This window comes from Onychostoma macrolepis, chromosome 03 (assembly GCF_012432095.1).
Source record: "Onychostoma macrolepis isolate SWU-2019 chromosome 03, ASM1243209v1, whole genome shotgun sequence".
Lineage (NCBI taxonomy): Eukaryota > Metazoa > Chordata > Actinopteri > Cypriniformes > Cyprinidae > Onychostoma > Onychostoma macrolepis.
This window is the reverse complement of record NC_081157.1, coordinates 22,914,361-22,936,357: the sequence shown is the minus strand read 5'-3', so window position 1 is coordinate 22,936,357 and position 21,997 is coordinate 22,914,361. Positions and strand designations below refer to the sequence as shown.

Below are 21,997 nucleotides of genomic sequence, written 5' to 3'. Positions count from 1 at the left end.
CGTCGTGAGAAGTCGAGCTGTGAACAACATGGAGAGCACGGAAGTTTGATACTGACTTTTCCGTTTGTCAGACTTTGTTTTGACAGTCTGAGTTACATACGATTCATTTAAATCCCTCAACGAGCTGGAGGTGCATAAAGGATGGATAAAGGAAAGTGAAAGCTGTGTTTTTAGACGCTAACGTCAGCTTCCTGGCGGGTAACTTGAATCACTCCATGATAAGAGTCTTGAATCTTCATAAATATAGCGTTAAACTGACTGAATGTAGACTTAACGTACTGTACTTTAGTACGCTTTAGTGGATTTCTAACTGAACTTCGTGTCATTTGTGCTTCAAAACCATCTGCATGTACACTACCATTGAGGACCAAGTTTGGGATCAGTAAGATTGTTAATGTGTTTTAACCAAGTTTCTTGCTCATCAAGGCTGTATTTATTTGATTAAAAATACAGAAAAAAAAACCCTGTAATTTTATGAAATATTATTGAATGAATTTTGAATGGCAGTGTATATGTGACTGTTTAAATAAATTACAATAAAAGCTAAAAGGTGATTAATATGGTAAAAAAAAGCATCTATAATTCCAAACATTCATAAACATGTTTACCTAAAATCTTGTTCATTGTGTATTTTTCCCAGATATTGAGCATGTCTCTTCTTCATGCTGTCGATGAAGCTGTCAAGATGTGCAAAGCTGAAGAATCAAGACTCACTGAAAACATCCGACAGTGCAAGGAGATTTTACGCTCAATGTGCGGTGATCTAAATGGTTATCTTGTTGTTATAATGTTCTTGTGTTGTAAAACGTTTATTTAGAAAAGCTGAATTTATGCCATATTTTTGCAGGAGAACCTGTGTGACAGAAACTAGTGAGCTGGAAACTGCAGCAGCCATCGGTACTAAAGATGGTTAGAGGAAAATCATTTATCTATTTAAATTTATTTCTCATATCATCCCACATCATAAATTACACAATCGATCTTTGTTTCTGCCTTCTAAAGCAGATATTCTGCCTGAAGAAAAACAAGAAATTGAATTGTTGGAGCAGGTTTTAAAAAAAGCACTAAAAATCCGCAGCACATCTGAGGCTCATAAAGAACTTCAACCTGACAGTAAACATCCTAATGAGAGAAAAAATAAAGCACTCATTAATTATACTGCTAAAGAGGAAGATAAAAGAAAGCTGGTGAAATCTGTCCCTCTCTCTGAGACGTACAAAAAACCCATTCATCACGGACGGGCCGGAGGGACACGGCCGGTTCTGGTCCTGAAGGGGCCGACCGTTCATCCGGTATTCAATGGAAGGCCGTCAGTCCCAAAGAGCGCTTCAGCGAAGATCTCTTCCACACGATCCCAGCAGAAGATGTGTGTCAAAGCCATAAATGCTAAAGAGTCATCTGAAGATAATTTCCCATCAGTCTCTTGCCAAGAAGTATCAGCATCTGGTAAAGATGGGAAAGTCACAACAGGAAGTGTGCAGTCTAAGGAGCAATGGTATGTATATGATCAGATAGTCATTTTTGATGTGTGCAAACATGAAATTGTTCTTTATGCCGAGTTCACACTGCACGATTTTCAAACTCGTCGGATCGCTGTTGTTTTCACACTGCGTGACTATCTGGGGTAGCATTCAGTCGCTGCTGTGTTCACATTGCACGATGGATCGGCGACAGGGGCTTTCACATTGCACGATTTCACAATAGGAAGAATCGCCGACAACTCTGTCTGATCCGCAAACTACGTTTCACACCAAAACACACGCGAGAAGTGATAAGGAAATAACGCTAGAAGCTGCGTGCGTCAGCCCGTTGTTCTCGAGCGAGACTGGAAGTATTAAAACAATATAGCCCAAAAATTGTCTGTGCGCTGATTTCCAGCTACAAAAACAAAAACAGATTATGCAGGAGGGAGATGCAGGGAACAGGGCCTGTGTTCTGCAAAGAGTGGTAAATAATAATTTGCGGTAACTGTTATGCTGATGTTGCGGCTGGTCAAGCGTTTGTGCTTGTTTCTGTATGATATAATTGTACATATTAAAATACTGATATGGTCTATAACTCCTCACTGAACTTCCCTCTGCCCTGTATCTTTGTCTCTCATTAGCTGAAGGTCATCGTGATGTAGTTTTCAGTCAGAAATCATTGCACACAGCGTGATTGTGAATCGCCGACAGCTCCAGATATTTAGCATGCCAAATATTTGAGAGGCAGTTTTAACATTAAGTGACATGACATCTGACGCACAGATGCCATTGGCACATGCCACTATGCTCAGTGACACTTCCGGTGGCACTTCCGGTTTTCAGTGGCATGTGCCAGTAGAGAGTGGCATGTGTCACTAAAACCTGTGACACATGTCAATGGACTGCGTCTTGTGTCACGGATATTGTCGCGGTGCGTGTCGCACCTTCGGTAGTGACTGACACCTGCCGCTGGGTGCCGCTGCAGAATGTAGACTGCGTGACACACGCACTTAACGGCAGAACGATATTGATTTAATTAACAGTATGTTCTAGGACATTCTAGGATGTCCGTATAAACTTTACATTGGCCAGCGCCAGATTATCATCTGCTTTAATATTCAATTCAATTCAAAATTGCTTTATTGGCATGACTGTAAAAAAAATACAATATTTAATATTCTATATAGTAATATAATAATCATATATAAACAATTTATAATCAGTTTATAATTATAACTGTGTAACAAGAAACACTATATATATATATATATTATGAGCATGCATTTCTTCTGGAGTTGCCTGAATGTTTTGTCAAAGCATTTGACTTTCTGCAGACACGTTAATAAGTAGAAATTTTGTTTAAATAGCATCTAGACTTACACTATACGTTGCAGACTTAGGCTACATTACATTGCATTGTGAAAAGCCTGTGTCAAGGTCAAGCACACTTCTGAATGGTTGGTGTAAGTTTCATAAGAATAGTTTTTTTTTTGCACAGTCTCTATTATTTTATAATTACAGCTGAACTGTCAAATCTATGCAACAAAAAAACAAAAAATAAATGCGTATTTACATTTCAATGTATTGTACAAAGCAGGCTACTGGAAATAAACTTACAATGAAAAATACACATTAAGGGGCATTAGACACATTTTAATCTTAATAGAGGAATATTTGTTGTACAAAAAAAAACATGAATTTAGCGACGCAATAAATCGTTTACTTGACCGCAACATACTGTTAATTAAATCAATATCGTTCTGCCGTTAAGTGCGTGTGTCACGCAGTCTACATTCTGCAGCGGCACCCAGCGGCAGGTGTCAGTCACTACCGAAGGTGCGACACGCACCGCGACAATGTCCGTGACACAAGACGCAGTCCATTGACATGTGTCACAGGTTTTAGTGACACATGCCACTCTCTACTGGCACATGCCACTGAAAACCGGAAGTGCCACCGGAAGTGTCACTGAGCATAGTGGCATGTGCCAATGGCATCTGTGCGTCAGATGTCATGTCACTTAATGTTAAAACTGCTTCTGAAATATTTCACAGGCGTCGGCGACGTGTCGGCGATTCTCTCAGATCGCGTCTGTGATGATTCACACTGCGCGATTGTCACTCGCGTGAACGAGCTCAGATTTGCCTCCGATGTTGGGCATTTGTCGGCGATTTATCAAAACCTGTCGGCGAGTGAAAAATCGGGCTAAAATCGTGCAGTGTGAACTCGGCATTAATCAAATGCGTACACTATATTTTCAAAAGATATCAATGCTTTTATTCAGCAAGAATGCATTAAATTGATCAAAAGTGACAGTAAAGACATTTATAATGTTATATAAGATTGATATTTTAAATAAATATTAGGGATGCACCATCGGTATCGGGCCCGATACTGAGCTCCTGTACTCGTACTCGTTAAAATGCCCCGATACCGCACAGCATGTCATAAGTGCCATATTCAGACAAAGAAACAGGACAACATGCAGCAGAATGGAGTTATTAGAGATGCGCGAGCTTGTCGAGTGAATATACTTTTCTCACAGACATCACTGGAACGTTTGTAGTTCGGTCGGATATGTCAAAAACAAGTAAGCAAAACAATGCACAAGTTACTTAACGGTAGGGAGGGAGGGAGAGGGAGAGAGAGAGCGCGCGCACTTCTGTGATCTTTATTGATGTTCGCTCACATAGCATGCATCACTTGGATTAAAACTGAATCGTAAATATAAGACAATTTATAGGGGCATTCACTATAAAATAAATAATTTATTTTCAACCTTAAGCATACATGACTTAATGGCGAAAGTGAAACTAGCAGCCTGTGTGAAATGCGCTAGGCTGTACTGTCCCTCTCATTCTGCACCAGTACAAATACGTGCGCGCGATGTGCATGTTTTGCTTGCTTCATGAGTGTTTCTGCATTAGAAAGAAAAGCAAAGAAAAATGCGACTTCTATTTCTGAAAATATCACAGTTAGGAGATTTATAACGAGTGGTTCCCTGCATTATTACAGCAAAACGCGTGATTTTAGCAGCTCTAATGCAATTGAATTAAAGATGATGTACCATGTAACAGTGAAAGTAACAAAAACTTGTAAAATACATTTTAATGTGCATAATTAAGTGTGAAAATAATGGAAGGATATACAGTCAAACCAAAAATTATTCAGAGACCAAATATAATTCTTGATATTTTTTACTAGTGGGTGAAGGACACTATAGTTAATTTATGTAAGCGAGGATAGCAAAATAAAGTAAACTGTGACATATTATATCCAAAAATTCTTCATACAGTGGACTACCAATAAAATTGATACAAATTTGGAACCAAAAATTATTCAGACCGAGTCTGGGGAAAAAACTGAAGTTCAGGTTTGCATGCTCCTGCTTGACAGCATGCCCAGGAGACTACAGGCTGTCATTAAGGCTAAGGGTTGCCTGACAAAGTATCGATAGTTGTGTAAATATGGTCATACTAACAGCTGTCTGAATAATTTTGGTTGATTGTAATCCATCACATACCTTTCTATCAAAGTTATATATTATCGAGCTGAATTTGTTCTGACACAGTTTAACTCTGAGTTCTTGTCATATTTTACTACCATAAACTACAGCGAATAAACTGTGATAACGTGAGAAATGTTGAAGGTGTCTGAATAAATTTTGGTTTGACTGTATCTATTTGATAAATTAAGTTAAACAACTAACATTATACATACTCTTTTGGTTTCTGTACCCAATATTTAAAAAATTTACAAATGCAAAGAAAATATCGGTATCGGTACTCGGTATCGACAAGTACCAAAAATAAAAGTTTCGTATCGGGCGAGTACTAGAAAAAGTGGTATCGGTGCATCCCTAATAAATATTGTTTCTATTCATCAAAGAATCCTAAAAAAAAATGTCAAGCAGAACTGTTTTCAACATTGATAATAATAAGTAATGTTTCTTAAGCAGTTAATCAGCATATCAGAATGATTTCTGAAGGATGGAGTAATGATGCTGAAAATCCAGCTTTGGTCATATTTTAACATATAATTAAATAAAAAAAGTTATTTTAAATTGTAATAAAATTTTACAATATTACCGTTTTTACTAAATTTTTGATCAAATGAAATACATTTTTAAAAAATGCAAAAATCTACCATCCACAAATTTTTGAATGGTATGGTATATGTGTTGTATAAATATTAAATATTTTCAAATGTAACTTTTATGGCTTTTCTTTGTTGTTGTTGTAGGATACCATCTCATTTGTTACCAGCTTGGCGAGCACAGAGAACAAAACAGAAGCGGTCAGTCTGAAATTGTCTTTAAAAATGAAAGGAATATTGTGGGTTCACTACAAGCTGGGCACTTTCAGTAACGTTTGAGGCATAACATTACTTAGTAAATCATTCATACTTTAAAATCATGTCACAATAAGGCACTTACAATGGATCTAAATGAAACAACGCAAATCTTAAAATGCTGTTTTGAAATTAAAGTCACAGGACATACATTTTAGCATGAAACTAGTGTAATAAAAATCACTTGCTCACCTTGTCTGTGAAACATCAGTATTTTTAGTCTTGTTATGAAGATGTAAAGCAGGTAAATCTTCTTTTTTTTCACACAATACACACAAGTAGTATTTTTAAACTGAGAAAAATCGAAACGTAAAACGATGTCAGTGACTTATAAGTAGATGTTTAACTGCCTAGAAGAGTAGTTATTGTGCCAAGTTATGATTTAGAAAGCATCATAACTCAAATAACACACATAAGGAAGAATTCACGTAAGTGCTTCATGTAAATGCCTTGCTTCATTGACTTCAGTTGTACCTTCATTACCATGATTTTCACTTTAAACAGATGTTGATAGAGTTTTACTTGCATTAAACACGAAATATTTCTTATAATATATAAATATATGTAGAACAATGAATTACACTTATTGTTGTGAGAAAAAAATGCATTTTCTTTCAGATTGTGGAAGAAAGTGTTAACCCAGCAATCAAAGCCAGTACCAGAGAGAACCAAATTCACAGAGAAACTGCGAGACACTGTATCCTTTTCAGATCAATACTGTTGCTTCTGTCCTGTTGCGTTTGATCAGTATCACCTCAAGACATGATCAGTGTATCCATGCAATCATCATTACTCCTGTTGATGTGGACCCTCGGGCCATCCAAGATGGTGAGTAGATGAGTTTGTTTCTTCCACTGAACAGATTTGGAGAAATGTAGCATTACATCAGTTGTTCATCAATGGATTCTCTGCAGTGAATGGGTGCCGTCAGAATGAGAGTCCAAACAGCTGATGAAAACACCACAGTAATCCACACCAATCCAGTCCATCAGTTTGTGTTTTTTTAAGCGAAAAAAAAAGTGTGTTTGTAAGAAACAAATCCTTTCAAACATGCAGCTTTTCACGTCACAAGACATTAGCTGATGGACTGGAGTGGTGTGTATTATTGTGATGTTTTTATCAGATGTTTGGACTCTCATTCTGACGGCACCCATTCACTGCAGAGAATCCATTGATGAACAACTGATGTAATGCTACATTTCTCCAAATCTGTTCTGATGAAGAAGCAAACTCATCTACATCTTAGATAGCTTGAGGGAGAGTAAATTTCCATTTCTGGGTGGACTGTTCCTTTAAACATGACATCTGACTAAAATCTTGTAGTAGTATTTTGTTGTTGTATGTTCCTGAGCTGCTGTTGTATCAGTTCCCGTCCGAATTGCCTTCTGTATGTCCTGCTGATATCATAACAGAGCTGGACGTGCTTACACAGCGCTGTCTTGACCTGACGCACTGCTTCAACGCAGAGCTACAGGCCCAGAAGGACTCAGATTCAGGTACCCGCGCCTGGGGCAGAAAGATGGAGAGCTGCGGGAAGACAGAAGTGTGTGGGTGGAAGTGTGGGGCTGAGAAATGAGCAACTGGACAATAAGGATCCTTCCAAGGATAACACTGTCATCTAGCCGTTATTGATCTGAGTCACAGGACGTTTCAGAATCAGAAAGCTCATTTAGAGTAGATAGAGACCAAGATATATGTGTGTGTGTGTGTGTGTCACAGGGACCTTGCGTGAGAGAGAATATGAGTCCTTGCAGATGCTGGAGGGTTTGGAGAGGATGACGGCAGAACTTATTGCGTGTGCTGATCATCGGAAGAAAGGTACTTCAGAATCTCCAGTTGCACAAACCATTTGACGTCATTTTCATGTCAGGGTTCCTTGCTTGTGATGCTATTCATTTGTTAGTCACTTGCTTAATGAATATTGCAAATTTACAAAACTATTCAAACCTTTTCAGTGTGCAGGTCAAGAAAAAAATAGTGTTAAAGATTTTTTAAACACACATTGACCTTTTGTGACAACATGCCTCGGTAGCAGATTATGTGATATCAGGTAAGTTGTCACAGTTATAGGTTATTTACTAGCTTCTCAGCTATATTTACATGTGAAACAATTATAAAGCACAAAACAAATATGAAATATTATGAAATGTTAAACCATTTTTTTTACCAGCAGTAACTGTAATTAATACATTTTATAGAATGTAATTTTATTTATTTATAATGTTTATATAATATTCATATAAATTAAGATTATATATTAAATATATTAAATCATAATTTAATGATATTTTACATTTTATCTTAATATTATTATTCATTAAATTATCATTTTATTTAATACATGTATCAGCTTGTCCCAACCCGACATTTATGAAAAATCCTTTTGTCACAATTAACACAAGTAAACCTTTCAGTTCAAATCTGCCTTTATTATATAGTGGATTCTTGTCTGAAGTATATATATATATATATATATATATATATATATATATATATATCTGAACCAACAGATAATTGCAATTTTACTTAAACTGAATGTTTTAATTTAAGAACACCAACATACAAAACCATTTTTGTGACAACTAGCCCCGGTCTAGTTTATTCTGTATGTTCACGTGGTATTTGTAGTGATCACAAGCTTACTGCATTTTCTGAGTTCAGCCTACTGCAATGACACACATCACACCCTTCATCTTCAGGCTATTTTGGGTCTAATGTGGTGTCAGTAGCCTGTAATCTGTTCACTCTCCATTAAACACGACCAGTTGTGTCTGCTCTGTGCCCAGTATCACAAATTCATTCATGATTTCTACAAGTGGACACACCGTCCGTTTCTCCAAGAAGACAAAATTCCCATCCCTTTCTCAGTGTTGCAACAGTTACATTTTTTTCAAATTTATTTTGAAGTGTTCCCTTAGGATTAAATGGGTAAAATCTCAAAGCCTCTCACATGGTTCTTCATTTTGAAAATTCATCCTCCACAAACCCAAAGAAATTCCCCGACACAGAGGGATCAATATAAGAGTGTTCCCATGTTCATCCTTCTTTGGAAAGCAATTAATGTATTTCAGATGCTTGCTGATTTTCCGTGTTATGCCTTATTCTTGGCATTTGGTATTATTCAAGTATTATTAAGAAGATTATTTATAATACATAAAAATGTTCTAAAATAAATATGTTCTAATATGTTAAAATATTCTAAAATATATTAATCTAATATTTTAAAATTTTATTACAGATTTTGCAGTTTAGTTGTGAATTTGGTTCACTGTGCGGTTCATACAGCTTGATCCGGATCATACGGGTTAATAAACTGGATGTAGTTCTAATGCAAATCTTCCCTGTGTTTCTCAGACTGGGAGAGGTGGGATATGAGGATCTCTGGAGCTTTGTGTCCCGTCCGGAGGAGAGGTGAATGGGGCGACCCGGCCTGTTCCTGCCTGCCGCCCATCCTGTCGTACAGCAGTGAGGCTGAACTGAGAGAGTTGGAAAGCCAAAGGCTTAGAGTAGAACAACTTCTGCAGGCCGTTCGTCTTCAACAGGTTTAATATACTTTGTCTTTCTTTCTTATATTCAGGAAGTAGCTTTTTCTTCTTGTTTTATATTCATCAGCTTCTGTTTTCAACCCTAGTGAGCTGACTAGCTAGACAGCAGTCATAAAATTATTCTGATGTAAGATACCTTATTTTGGATGGAATTTAAAGGGACAGTTCACCCAAAAATTAAAATTTGATGTTTATCTGCGTACCCCCAGGGCATCTAAGATGTAGGTGACTTTCTTCAGTAGAACACAAACTAATATTTTTAACTCAAATCGTTGCAGTCTGTCAGTCATATAATGGCAGTCAATGGTACTCATGGCTTTGAGAGAAAAAAAAAACATACACAGACAAAAACAAATTAAACCCTGTGGCTCGTGACGATACATTGAGGTCTAAAGACACGAAACAATCGGTCTGTGCAAGAAACTGAACAGTATTTATATTGTTTTTTACCTCTGATGCACTGCACTGTCCAACTGTCCTGAGCGTGTTCACATCAGCCGGTCGTCGTCGTCTTCTTGCTTTACGGCAGATCGCAGACTTATAAGTGCATTACCGCCACCTATCTCTCAAATGGACCATTGACACTCTATCTACAATCTCAATTAGGAGTGTCAATGGTCCATTTGAAGGATCATGTGACCCTGAAGACTGGAGTAATGATGCTGAAATCTCAGCTTTGATCACAGGAATAAATTACATTTTAAAATGTATTCAAACAGAAAACAGTTATTTGAAATTGTAACAATATTTCACAATTGTATTGTTTTTACTGCATCTTTAATCAAAGAAATGCATCCTTGGTGATCAGAAGAATCTTCTTACATAATTATCTTAATTGTAATTATTGTGCGAATATTATTATACACACATTTTACACGCATTTTTACTTCAGTTTTAGTTTTAATAGTTTTAGTGCATCACGTTTTTAATGTTTGTAAACTAAATTAAAATGACAAATGTTACCTAAGCTGCTTGTTGAAATAAAATCCTTTTTTTTTTTGTTATATATTTTACTTCATTTCAGTCCATGTTTATTTTATTTCATGTAATGGTTTATGGTTTCAGGTTCATTCTTAGTTTAATAACCTTGTGGCACACAGCAGAACAGTAATAAAATGTTGCCATGTTTTCTGTTTTTAGGCGATGTCTGATAGCCTTGCGTCTCACTGGAGCTCTGGTCCCGGATCCGCTGGACCCAGTGCCGTGGTTCTGCGTGGCTTGTACTCGCTGCTGGCGGAGGGAGGGGTTCAGTTCCCATCTCTGGTTTTAGATTCAGAGTCAGACTGAGCAAAAACAAGACTGTATTTCAGGGTTAGTGGACTGAATTCCCTGAAGAACAGCAGGGAAGTTTTTCTGCGAACTGACACAAAGCCGTTATCCAGAACTCTTCTCCTGCGAAAAACTGTAAGCGTGTTCTGCATGTGCATTTGGCTACATCGGTCACGTGACTGGAGAGTGCAGCTGCTGCTAAGAAACTCAAATAAAGCTTCCAGCTGACGTCTCTCGTGATCCGTGAGTCAGGATTTCATTTCGTGTCATGCCCCTCCATCCCGCATATATTATTTGGCTCTCTGATGAGTTCTTCCTGTTTGAATTCATTACTCAATGCGCCAAACCACTGGCATCTTTTGAATACGAGTAGCATGTGTCCTGCTGAAGCCTGTGGTGTGGTGTTTGTGCCAGCAGAGGGTGATGTGTTGTTAATGCTGTCCTGAATGTCTTCCAGAGCTGCTATTGACAGCATGTGTGGCATGACGTCTGTTAGGACAGAAAGTCATTTAGACTCGTCCCTCAGTTTTGTTTGAAAACAAACAAAAGTTGTGTTTACATCAATGCAATTCCGTATAATGAACATCTAAACACTCTGGAGCCACGTCGTACATACAAAAATGTGTGTTAAGTGTCTAAATCATGCTTTTAGGGGTGAATCTGGAGTTGTAGGTGTTACTGACGCAGTTCCTGTGTTTAGATTTGCGTCTATGCAAACAGTCTAGTCTGGTAACCTTGTACACCGTACAAGATTTGGAGGCCGAAACTCGATGTTTTATGTGGATTGTTGCAATGAAAATTTTGCTGCTGCTGGTTCAAGTACAGACTTTAGTCAGCGTAGCACCATATTTCATTTTTGACAGGCATGTAAATGAGGCCGTGAGGGATAGAAGTACAGTGTGTTCAGTGGACTGTTCTGTTGTTTAACAACATAACGATTGTTCAGTTGATGAAATGTCTTTCCTTAAAAAAAACACTAGAAAAAAACTCCAGTTTTGAAAGTTGTGGGTTGTGAATATTACATGAAGTCTATCCTAACCTGACTAAGGTCTGTATTAAAAGACATTCAGTTGATATAATTTAATCAAGCCAACTGAACATTTTAAATGCAGAAAGTCAACATAAAATTGAGTTTTGGTCTCCAAAGTCTTTTATGGTGTACATACAGCATAATGTGAAAGTTATAATGTCACATGGTCAGGAGAGGAATTTAATAATTGCATGTAACTTTGCACAGATATTAGTATTTTTCAATAAGGTTAGTACGTTTTGTTGCAATATTTCTGAACCTGTGTATATTTTAATGTTTCTCGGTGCCTTGACTTGCCCAATTCACTTAAATGTGTCCTTTGAGCTTAACTTCGGTCCCATGTTTTTAAAAAAAACTAAAAAAACTTTTTACAGATGGAATGAATTAATACTTATTTGAGCAATAAGATCATTGGAGTATGTTTTAAAAGAAAATTATGTTTCAGTCGTTCTTCTTTAAAACTTCATTACGGTACTTATGGAAAGTTGTTTCCACCACAGGAAAGAAAGAAAGATTTTTCCCCCTCAAAATTGCAAGAAATAAATGCAGAATTGTGGAATTCTGAGAGAGAAAAAAGTCACAATTGTGAGATAAAAAGTTGAAGTTACCTTTTTTAATTTTTTTATTCTGTTGCAGAAAATAAATCATTGCTAGATGTAAACTCTGAATTGCGAGGGAAAAAGGTCTGAATCTGCGGCATGACGTCTGTTAGGACAGAAAGTCATTTAGACTCGTCCCTTAGTTTATAAAAACAAGCAAAAGTTGTGTCTACACCAATGCAATTACGTATAATGAACATCTAAACACTCTGGAGCCACGTCGTACGTACAAAAATGTGTTATTCAAGCTAAAAAAGAATTGTGAGATGTAAACTCTGAATTACGAAGGGAAAAAGTCTGAATTGTGAGATATGAACTCAGAATTGTTTTATTTTGTTTTTGTTTTTTTGTCATCAAGCAATTACCAATGTTTTGGAAGACTAAAAGATTTAATAATGAAATTGAGTTGCTCCACTGCACTTTTTTCCCCAAGTAGGAAATGCAAATGTTCTGAGTCGAATGTAACAATCAAATCTGATCTTTAGGACTGCCTGAACAGGAATGAAACTGCGTCTGTCGCCTCAGACAGATTGTAGTCAATATCTAGTGTGTCTAGACTCTACAACAGTTACCATAGTGACTATGAGAGTAGCTGTCATTCTGGAAAGACAAATTTTGCTCCTGATCGCGTCCATCAAGACGTCTTGCAGCGGTGCTGTTACATGATGTGACTGAAATAATTTCTTCATTCACCATTCAGAACATAATCAATCCTATTACTGCTCTTTGTGTATAATGTTACAAAGTCAAACAACAAGAAAAACTATTTGAAATCTGATCTGACCAATCAGACTGAAACATGTTTCTAAAAATCTGTTTTAATGTGATCTCTTTTATTTTATTTTTTATTTTAGTATTGTTTCTAAGAATCATATTCCATTTGTTTATTTTATATTTATTATATAGATTTTTAAATTTTAGTATTGTTTCAAAGAACCAGATTCCATGTTTTTTATTTTAATACTGTTTGTAAGAATCATATTCCATTTATTTTATTTTATATTTATTATATATATATATATATATATATATATATATATATATATATATATATATATTAGTATTGTTTCAAAGAACTAGATTCCATGTTTTTTATTATATTTTTATTTTAATACTGTTTGTAAAAATCATATTTCATGTGTTTATTTGATTTTATTTGTATTATTTTTTTATATTTTTTGTAAGAATCAGATTCCATGTTTATTTTACTCTGAGTTTTGAGACAAAAACCTACTTTTTCAAACTCCACCTGGACCATTTGTCCAATTTTTACCAAATTCATTATGATTTTTTTTTTTTGGATAACTCAAGCCGTCTTCGTATAACTCAAAATCAGCATAAAATGTAATATTTGTAATCCACATTAATTATGGATATGGGTTTCCACATTCACAGAACAACAACAAAAAAAAAGTATTTTTATTTATTTCCTCCAGTTGTAATTTCATGAAAAGTCATGGAATTTTTTTAAAATAGAGAAGTCATGGAAATGTATGTAGTAAATATAAATTGTTCTAGTTAAGGTCGGCTCCAAAATGGCTTGAAATTCAAACTAAAATTGCTTTATATATAAATGTATGTAAATATTAAAAAAATCATGAACATTCATTAAGTCTAAAAACATGTGGGAACCCTAAATGTAGTACTGATTTCATTTCAGACTGATGTTATATACCAACCAAGAGTTTTTAAGATTACAGACTCAGTCAGATAAAGCAAAAACAGCTGCTTTTCTAAACAAAGTGATTATGAAGTTAACTAAAAAGCCAAACGCTCTCTAAAACTTGTGATTTTTTTTTTTTTTTTTTTTGTGAGTTTGAAATGATGTCAGACGAGCTGCATTAGTCACAGTGAGTATTATTTTTCCACCTGATATGTTGACTATGTAAAATGCCATTAGTTTGTGTGGTTGGGATGGTTGGTAGTTCATCTCTGACTGTTCAAACCTCTGAATCACCACAAGTGGAGAACAAAGGAGGTACTTCTCATTGATTTCATCTTGCCTTTAGAGTCCCACATGGTTTTCACACAGGCTGAGGAGCACAAAGCTGTCACAGCCGCCACCGCCAACTTGCCAAGACCGATCGATAGATCATTGGAAAGGCAAATTGATGAGCGGACGGTCGTTTTGCGTGCAACCCACCACGTGTAGCGCTCCGGGATCGCCAGCAGTGAGGTATGCATACTCGGGATGTTGATCTATGCTCTAAGCCTTATTTTAGAGTGCTAAAAATGTTTATTTATGTCAGATTCAAGCAGAGTGTGTGAAAACGAGCGATGGAGAGGCTCCACGGGGCCTGTACGGGGACGGTAGCCCACAGACAGGAGGCACAAGCTGTTCCAGACTGGGAGACAGGTGGCGCAGGGGTTCACACAGCGGGCTGTGGGTGGGCGTCCTCCTCCAGCCCCCGCCCACTCCACGCTGATGTCACTGACTCACCCGGGAACACGTTCAACGGACTGATGGGAAAAAGTAAAAAACAACAGATGAGTGCATTGGGCGTCTGTCTGAGCGAGTTCAACCAGGACACGTTCACTTCGATCCGAACACTAGTGCGCTCCCTCCATAGGCAGCGTTTTAAGATGTGGTCTTAGCTGTGCGTGTATCCCAGAATGCACTGCGATGAGCTCCGTTAACAAGACGTTTGAAGTTTATTTACTTCAAAGATGAAATTGCAAAAATAAAAACAAATATTCAAAACAATCAAGAATACTGTACCAAAAAATAATAAAGATATATGCATATACATCCATCCATGCACACACATACATATTTAAATAGATATAAATACACTCACGTACAATAAAAATTTTAATTTGAGACATGCACAGAAGTGCAATTTAAAATAGAAAAAGAACCTAAATGTTAAAGACAATATCGATGGTTGACAAAAGTGAGTCAAATGTTGAAAAGTTTTAATTATTATTGTTGGAAATGTTTCATGAACACTTAATTTGACTCTTCGCCGGGAGTTTGATTGACAGGCGATCTGACCAATCACAACGCAGAGTCCGCCATATTGTCTGATAAACAGATCAGACAGGAGAGTAGATTAACTTCGGTGGACTTAAACTTGAAAAACTGTTTGTATTGACATCTTTCAATTGAAATAAAATACCATCTGATGTTCATTCATGTTTATTTCATGCTTTAAGTAATTATGAAAAGACGATCGGTTCACATGTCGCTTGAACTGAAGCAATACAGCGAACTGTGGGAGACACATTTACAAAGACACAAAACGGTATTTATTGTTTGAATTTTTCAAAAAATGACAACATTTGAAAGCTGAGACTTTGTTTCATACCAGAAGTAACCTGCTCTGTCTTGTCTGTCAGCTCCGCAATATAGTTTTTACTTCATGAGAACATGAGGGGCGAATTCCAAACAGAAGTGAGCATCCCTATGCCCTACTCCCTTGAAGTGTGTTCTTTGAAGGGTGTAGTGCATTACTGTCTCGTATAAGCGTCTGGAACTCCCTCGGCGAAGGGAATGACGGACCAAATGTTACCTTGACACCGCTGCACGTGCATGCAGCATTCGGCAATTTCAACAGTTGTTGCAAATATTTCTTCTTATTATTTTATTAAAATATTATCTGATTTTTACTGATCTTATTACTATTACACTTTTTCAAGCTAAACTTGCTTTTACTACCATTTTAAGTCATATTTCTATCACTAACGAAAAAGATTTTGAATTACATTAAAGGTCCCATGACATGCTGTTTTTTGGATGCTTTTATATAGGCCTAAGTGGTGCCTAATACTGTATCTGAGGTCTGTTTGCCGAAATTCAGCCTTGGTGCAGAATTTCAGCCACTATGAGCCAGTCCCACAATGAGCTTTCCTTAGGATGCGCCATTCCTGTGTCTGTAGCTTTAAGGATGAGAGAGGCGGGGCAAGGTGGAGGGTGGGTGTGTGGCCTTAACCAGCTTGCGCTACCGTGCGCTAATGTTGACAGTGGATGTATCGCAATGGCTCATAGACACGCAGTCTTTCAAGCTTTTCAGTTTGACCCAGAATCTGATCAGCGGCTACAGCAGGACGTCTCCGAATGGTTAGTTTAAAATATTGTGTCTGGATACGGTACTTTAGTTGGTTTGTTTATGTATGCTGTTACAGTTATTATCATGTAGCTAATGCTAGCCATAGGCTCGGATGAAGGAACTGAAAAAATACTTCGGTGTTCATTTGTACATCCAAACACTGAGCAACTGCCATGCTTCGCTCGTTTGCAAGCCATGATGTCTCTCGAGGGAAAAAAAATATTGCGCTCGTGTCGCACGGTAGTAGCTCATCTTCTCATGGGCGGGCAAAGCAGAGAAAGGGGAGGTAACCTTTCCCCGTATGACGACATAAAGGGAAGATTCCAGATTGGGCATCTGAGCTTTCATTTTCTCAAAGACGAAGCAGGAGACCCAGGGCTCGGTTTACACCTATCGCCATTTCTAGCCACTGGGGGACCATAGGCAGGCTAGGGGAACTCATATTAATGTTTAAAAACCTCATAAAGTGAAATTTTCATGCCATGGGACCTTTAAAATAAAGACAAATTTAAGTAGCCTATTCTACTTCGTTTGTATGTGAAGTCGAAATCAACCCCAAAATGCATCTCACGATCTCCAAACTGAAGATCACATGATCACAAACGGAAATCACTTCCATGAAGTGACCATCGCATGCTCCCTTCACTAATGGACTTCTGGAAGGGCCCTTCGTGAAGGGGTTCGGTTGTTCACTTTAATTTGGAACGTCCCTACAAATGGTGTTCCCTTCCCGAAGGGCCCTTCAAGGGTGCAAAAAAGCCGTTTGGAATTCGCCCTACGTATAGTGTGAGAGTGGCATGGTTGGTCGGACATACAGTAACTAAGGGGGTCAGTCAAATTGAAACTTCAGAAATATATTTACAGAAACTTCGCATGTGTTTTTAAGTATTATATTGGATGCATCTGGCTTTTATGGTAGTGTTCCAAATTAGTTATTTGTGAGGTTACATATCATTTGGGATGCTGCCTGTGTAGATTCTCAAGAGTTTGGATTTGAAACAAAGCCATTGCGGTTTAAGTTCACTCAGACTGTCATCATCTACTTTCATTCTTCCACAGAACACAAAAGGAAATGTGAGGCAGAACTTCCTGCTCTTTTTACATTGTACACATTACGAAAGTAAATGAGGCCTAGTTTGACGTCACTGATAACAAGCTGTTTACCAAAAAAATAATAGTCATATATAATTTTTTTAAATATATTTATTTGTTCTGTTTTGATTTTTTTTTTTTTTTTAGATTTATTGGTGTATTTATTGTAAATTGGCCTGTTCAGAAGCATTCAACCTGTTTGAGATTCTCATTGCTTTTGTGGGATGAATAAATTCTGATTGCTGATTTATAATATATGTGTGTCTATATATATATATATATATATATATATATATATATACACTTTTAATATTAAATATTAAATTAAACACTATTAAATATTATACTTAAATACATTTTTATTAGTAGTATTATTTTATTTAAATTAACCACTTCTGCAATTCATTTAAGTCCCTACAAGTCACCTGCACAGGATTTTATTTCATTTTATTTTACTATGGGGATATACAAAATAATGTTGTAATATTTAATACAATTACTGTACAAAATAATGTATCACTGAGTTAAGCACTTTGAAACATCCATCAGATTTAAAAATCAGAGATTGATTATTTATTTATTTAGTTTATTTAAGTTTCATTGGTGGTATTTAGTGTAAATTGATCTATTCAAATGCTGTCAACCTGTTTGAGATCCTCACTGCTTGTGTTATGCTCTGATTGTTTGAAACATGTTTTTATATTTATATTTAATTATTGTATTGTACAACACAAGATGGGAGGGAATATCTAGTAGTGTAAGACACAACTTCCTGGAAAAACGTAAAATAAATGAACACAAATTATTTAAAAAACAAAGAACACAAGGAGCAATAATTGAGGCAAACAACAGATAATTTTTTTATTTTATTTTTTATATATATATAAATTTTATATATTTAGGTTTTATTCAATACAATTGAAACGATAGTGCTTTTTTTGCATCATTATTTTGTTGACAAAAGATCAGACATTCACCATGACCTCTTCTGTCTTCCACAGGAAAAAGAAAGTCATACGGATATGAAATTTTCATTTTTCTTTGCTATTTAACAGAATGACTGCACTCTGTGCAGAATGTTATTTACAGCATATGAGCCAAGAAGTATTACAACTGCATGACTTTCAGCTCTTGAACCCGTATTGCAGAGTGAAGGGCTTATCAGCTCTTGACTTTAAAGCAGTTTGCGTGCATTGCATTTACCTTTCCAACAGCTTTAAAGGGACATTCTGCTGTTTTTCCTCAAACCGTGTCAATAAAACATTTTCTGCTCTCTCATTCACACGGGTCTTCATTCAGTGGAGCCCCAGGGGTCTTCCTTGTCGTACAATGCTTTGAGAAAGGAAGGAATAATAATGAAGAGAAAATAAATAGTGTTGTCAAAAAAGGAAAAGGTTGTGCGTGAGCTATTGAAACGTCAGAGCATGAATTCCCAGGTTTACAGAGTGTTCCCTTATAAGTCTAACATTCATTCCAAGCTTCCCAGGAACACCATCGACCCTTCCTGGGAAAAACAACACTAACGTAGAGGAAAAGGAACAGTGAAGTCATAGTAATCCTTGAATTGCCCTGCCACGCATGGAGACGAATCTTCAAATATGGTGGACGTAATAAAGACTGGCACAAGTCCAAAGGGCTTTTGTGCTTTTTATGCGTCTTCCCTGGATCTTGTGGACATCTTGAGACAAATCTCCTGTAGAAGATGCTATTGTAAGAATATTTTGTTGTTTTCAACTTTAAGTCTGCGTATAGATTACATACTGTTGATTTATGAAAGAAAATGGTTATTTTGTAAAAATACACAAGACAAATATTAGCAGTATGCTGTATTTTATATAACTTTGCTAACTGAGCAGTAAAGTGTCTAAATTATACAGGTTTTGTAGTTTTATTTGTGTATTTAGTGCAAATGGATGATCAAATTGAGTTGCACATTTTTATGATCCGATTTATATTACTTTTATATTTTCTCTCCTGTAAAGACGCTATTATTGGAATATTTGATGTAAATTTCAAATTGAAGTCTATGTGTAGATTGCACACTGTTGATTTCCATCAATCATTTGGTAAAAACAAACAGGAAATGCAGTTTGCTTAGGATGGGAGCTAGCAAGCAACTGAATGTTAGGTAAAGCTTTATTTTAGTGAACTGGTATTAATTATTCACCATATAAGTTTCTTAATTAAACTGTAAAGTGTATAAAATTGTACTTTCAGGTGGAGGAACTGCACAAGGAGGCCTTAATACGTGACTGAAAGTCTTCGATTACAGTCCCAGACTTATCACTAGCAACGTAAGAGACAGTGAGTATATTACAACAAATGGGTTTCCCATTCATTTAAACAACTTATTGAGCTGAAATTGCCTGCGGCACAATTACAGTTATTCATTCAGCAGATGATTTCATCTTACGACATAAACCAACAGTACTAGCAGAGTAGTAAATGAACAGCTCAGGAGTAAAACATTACTAAATGCAATCCTTCAGTGGTCACAATTTCTGTCCACTTGTCTCACTCATTCGCCACCCCCTTTCTTTATTAACCATCTTTCCCACTCAGTCTCTCTCTTTCTCTCCTACAGTATGTCCGTGCTGGCGTGGGGCTACATCAGCGAGTGTTGAGTCACCAACATCAGTTAACCCTGTGTTTACGCTCCACAATTGGTTTCACCACACTCATTTGGCCAGTGGGATAAACCGAGCAGGGACCACTTATTATGAATGTCAGTCTTATTAGACATAATATTTGGCTGTGTGGAGGACAGGCTTGGATCCATTGCTTATTCCTTGAACACATTTTGAGTGTATTTGACGAAGGCTTTCATAAACCGTTGTTATGGCCTTTTCAGGCTTTGTTGTCTTTAATTGATGGCATGAGCAGAATGGATGGGGTTTTCTACAGCAGACGGCATCAGTAATGTCTGCCTAACAAAGACATAGTGATCAACGATTGATCCTTTAAGCCTTATTTAATCAATAAGGTGAAAGACTATATTGCGAATGGATGAAGATATGATGCACAGCTGTGATATACACAATATGTGACCCTGGACCACAAAACCAGTCTTAAGTGTCAAATAAGCTTTCCATTGATGTATGGTTTGTTAGGATCAGACAATATTTGGCCGAGATACAACTATTTGAAAATCTGGAATCTGAGGGTGCAAAAAAATCTAAATATTGAGAAAATCGCCTTTAAAGTTGTCCAAATGAAGTTCTTAGCAAACAGGATGCAGAACTCCAATTCAGATTTGAATGTAAGGAAGTAGAATTCAAATTAATTGAAATTACTTAACTGTAAGATAGATAGATACTGTAGCATGATGATAGATAGATAGATAGATAGATAGATAGATAGATAGGCAGACAGACAGATCAATAGATAGATACTGTAGCATGATAGATAGATAGATAGATAGATTTCATTTCAGGTTTCGCAATCTCAAAATGTGTTGTATCTAATTCACTTAAAATTCAACTCATGAGCTGAAAGGGAGCCAGTTTCGGAATTCGGTCGAGTTTGGAATTTTGCGCAACCTTAGTTCCTTTCCAAACCCTTGACCATGTTTTTTGAACACCATGCACTTCAGTTTGAGTTACAGGAACACTAACCAGGCACAGCGAGATAAAGTGAAACATGATGCATTTCCATGTTAATCCGACTTTCTGTCCAAACCCGAAAATTTCCAGTCACCTGGTTTTGATTTCTGCAGAGTCATGCAGGGTTTGCACCCACAGTGAATCCCAAATCCTGCTTAAGTACACTGTGATTGGCTGATTTTATCATGTTGTGCTTAATTTTTACTCTTAGTGTGGACGGACACATTAGTTCCCCTTGAAAGCCTTCTGTTAGGACATGGTATTAGGGCCATTTACAATGCAAATAGATTTTTTTTAAACCAATTCAAAATTACCCGAGGAGGAGTGTGTGACTTGTGTGGTTCACCCTTTGTTGTCATCACCTATTGAAATAATCACAAATCCTCACACCTCATTGTTTATCAATACTCCCTCACTGTAAATGGAGAAATGATTTCACGTGATATAGACGAGACCAAGTGATAAATTACATCGGTATTGCCGTGAGCGAGTAGGATCTCTCTCTCTCTCGCTCTCCTTCAAATTGATTTTTCCTCCAGTGCACAATCCGTGACGGGGAAAGGACTCGATAGGATTAAAAATGGACATCCGCTCAGAGCCCGCTTATCAAGCGTTTGGCAGTGTTTTGTGTTAGTGCGACGTGGGAGGCCAAAAGTGCGTGGGTGTGCAGCAGGCACATGCACGAGCGGAGTCTCTGGATTCATCAGTTATCTGCCGGCATGCGTTTTGCCATGCTGTCGGGTTGAATTAATAAATGCTGCACCACATGCTCCCAGGGCTGCGTTACTGAATAAAATAATCTGGCAATCTCCTTATTTAATGAGCACTAAAATAGTCCAGTTCCCATCCCGGCATCCCCTCTATAGGATGCATGCACTCATTCTCTTACAAGCAGGAGAACAGAGAAGGAGTGGGTGGATTTTAGTGAACGGTGCTTGAATGGTTAACTCCACCCCTCCTCCCCCACCTCCTTCCTGTTTGTGCTCCGCTGCCCAGTC

At 37.0% G+C, this 21,997-nt stretch overlaps 1 protein-coding gene and 1 long non-coding RNA gene across 5 annotated transcripts; both read left to right on the top strand.

Annotated features, from left to right (window-relative positions):
• The first annotated feature begins 5 nt into the window (after positions 1–5).
• LOC131536333 (uncharacterized) lies at positions 6–12,030 on the top strand. Of its 3 annotated transcripts, none has more exons than XM_058769186.1 (10): positions 6–198; positions 641–753; positions 848–909; positions 1,006–1,495; positions 5,706–5,759; positions 6,432–6,510; positions 7,180–7,309; positions 7,533–7,631; positions 9,168–9,355; positions 10,499–12,030. In XM_058769186.1, exons 2-10 carry the CDS (start codon positions 650–652, stop codon positions 10,643–10,645), a joined length of 1,353 nt encoding a protein of 450 aa, XP_058625169.1. In that variant the 5' UTR covers positions 6–198; positions 641–649; the 3' UTR covers positions 10,646–12,030. The 3 variants fall into 3 exon arrangements, with proteins under 3 accessions (XP_058625169.1, XP_058625167.1, XP_058625168.1); XM_058769184.1 differs by having other exon boundaries at positions 7–198; positions 1,003–1,495; XM_058769185.1 differs by lacking the exon at positions 6–198 and adding an exon at positions 207–382 and having other exon boundaries at positions 1,003–1,495.
• Positions 12,031–13,362: 1,332 nt separating this feature from the next.
• LOC131537636 (uncharacterized) lies at positions 13,363–15,388 on the top strand. Of its 2 annotated transcripts, XR_009270357.1 has the most exons (3): positions 13,363–14,106; positions 14,266–14,432; positions 14,506–15,388. It is a non-coding gene; the product is annotated as an uncharacterized LOC131537636 (long non-coding RNA). The 2 variants fall into 2 exon arrangements; XR_009270356.1 differs by having other exon boundaries at positions 13,363–14,432.
• Positions 15,389–21,997: the final 6,609 nt, after the last annotated feature.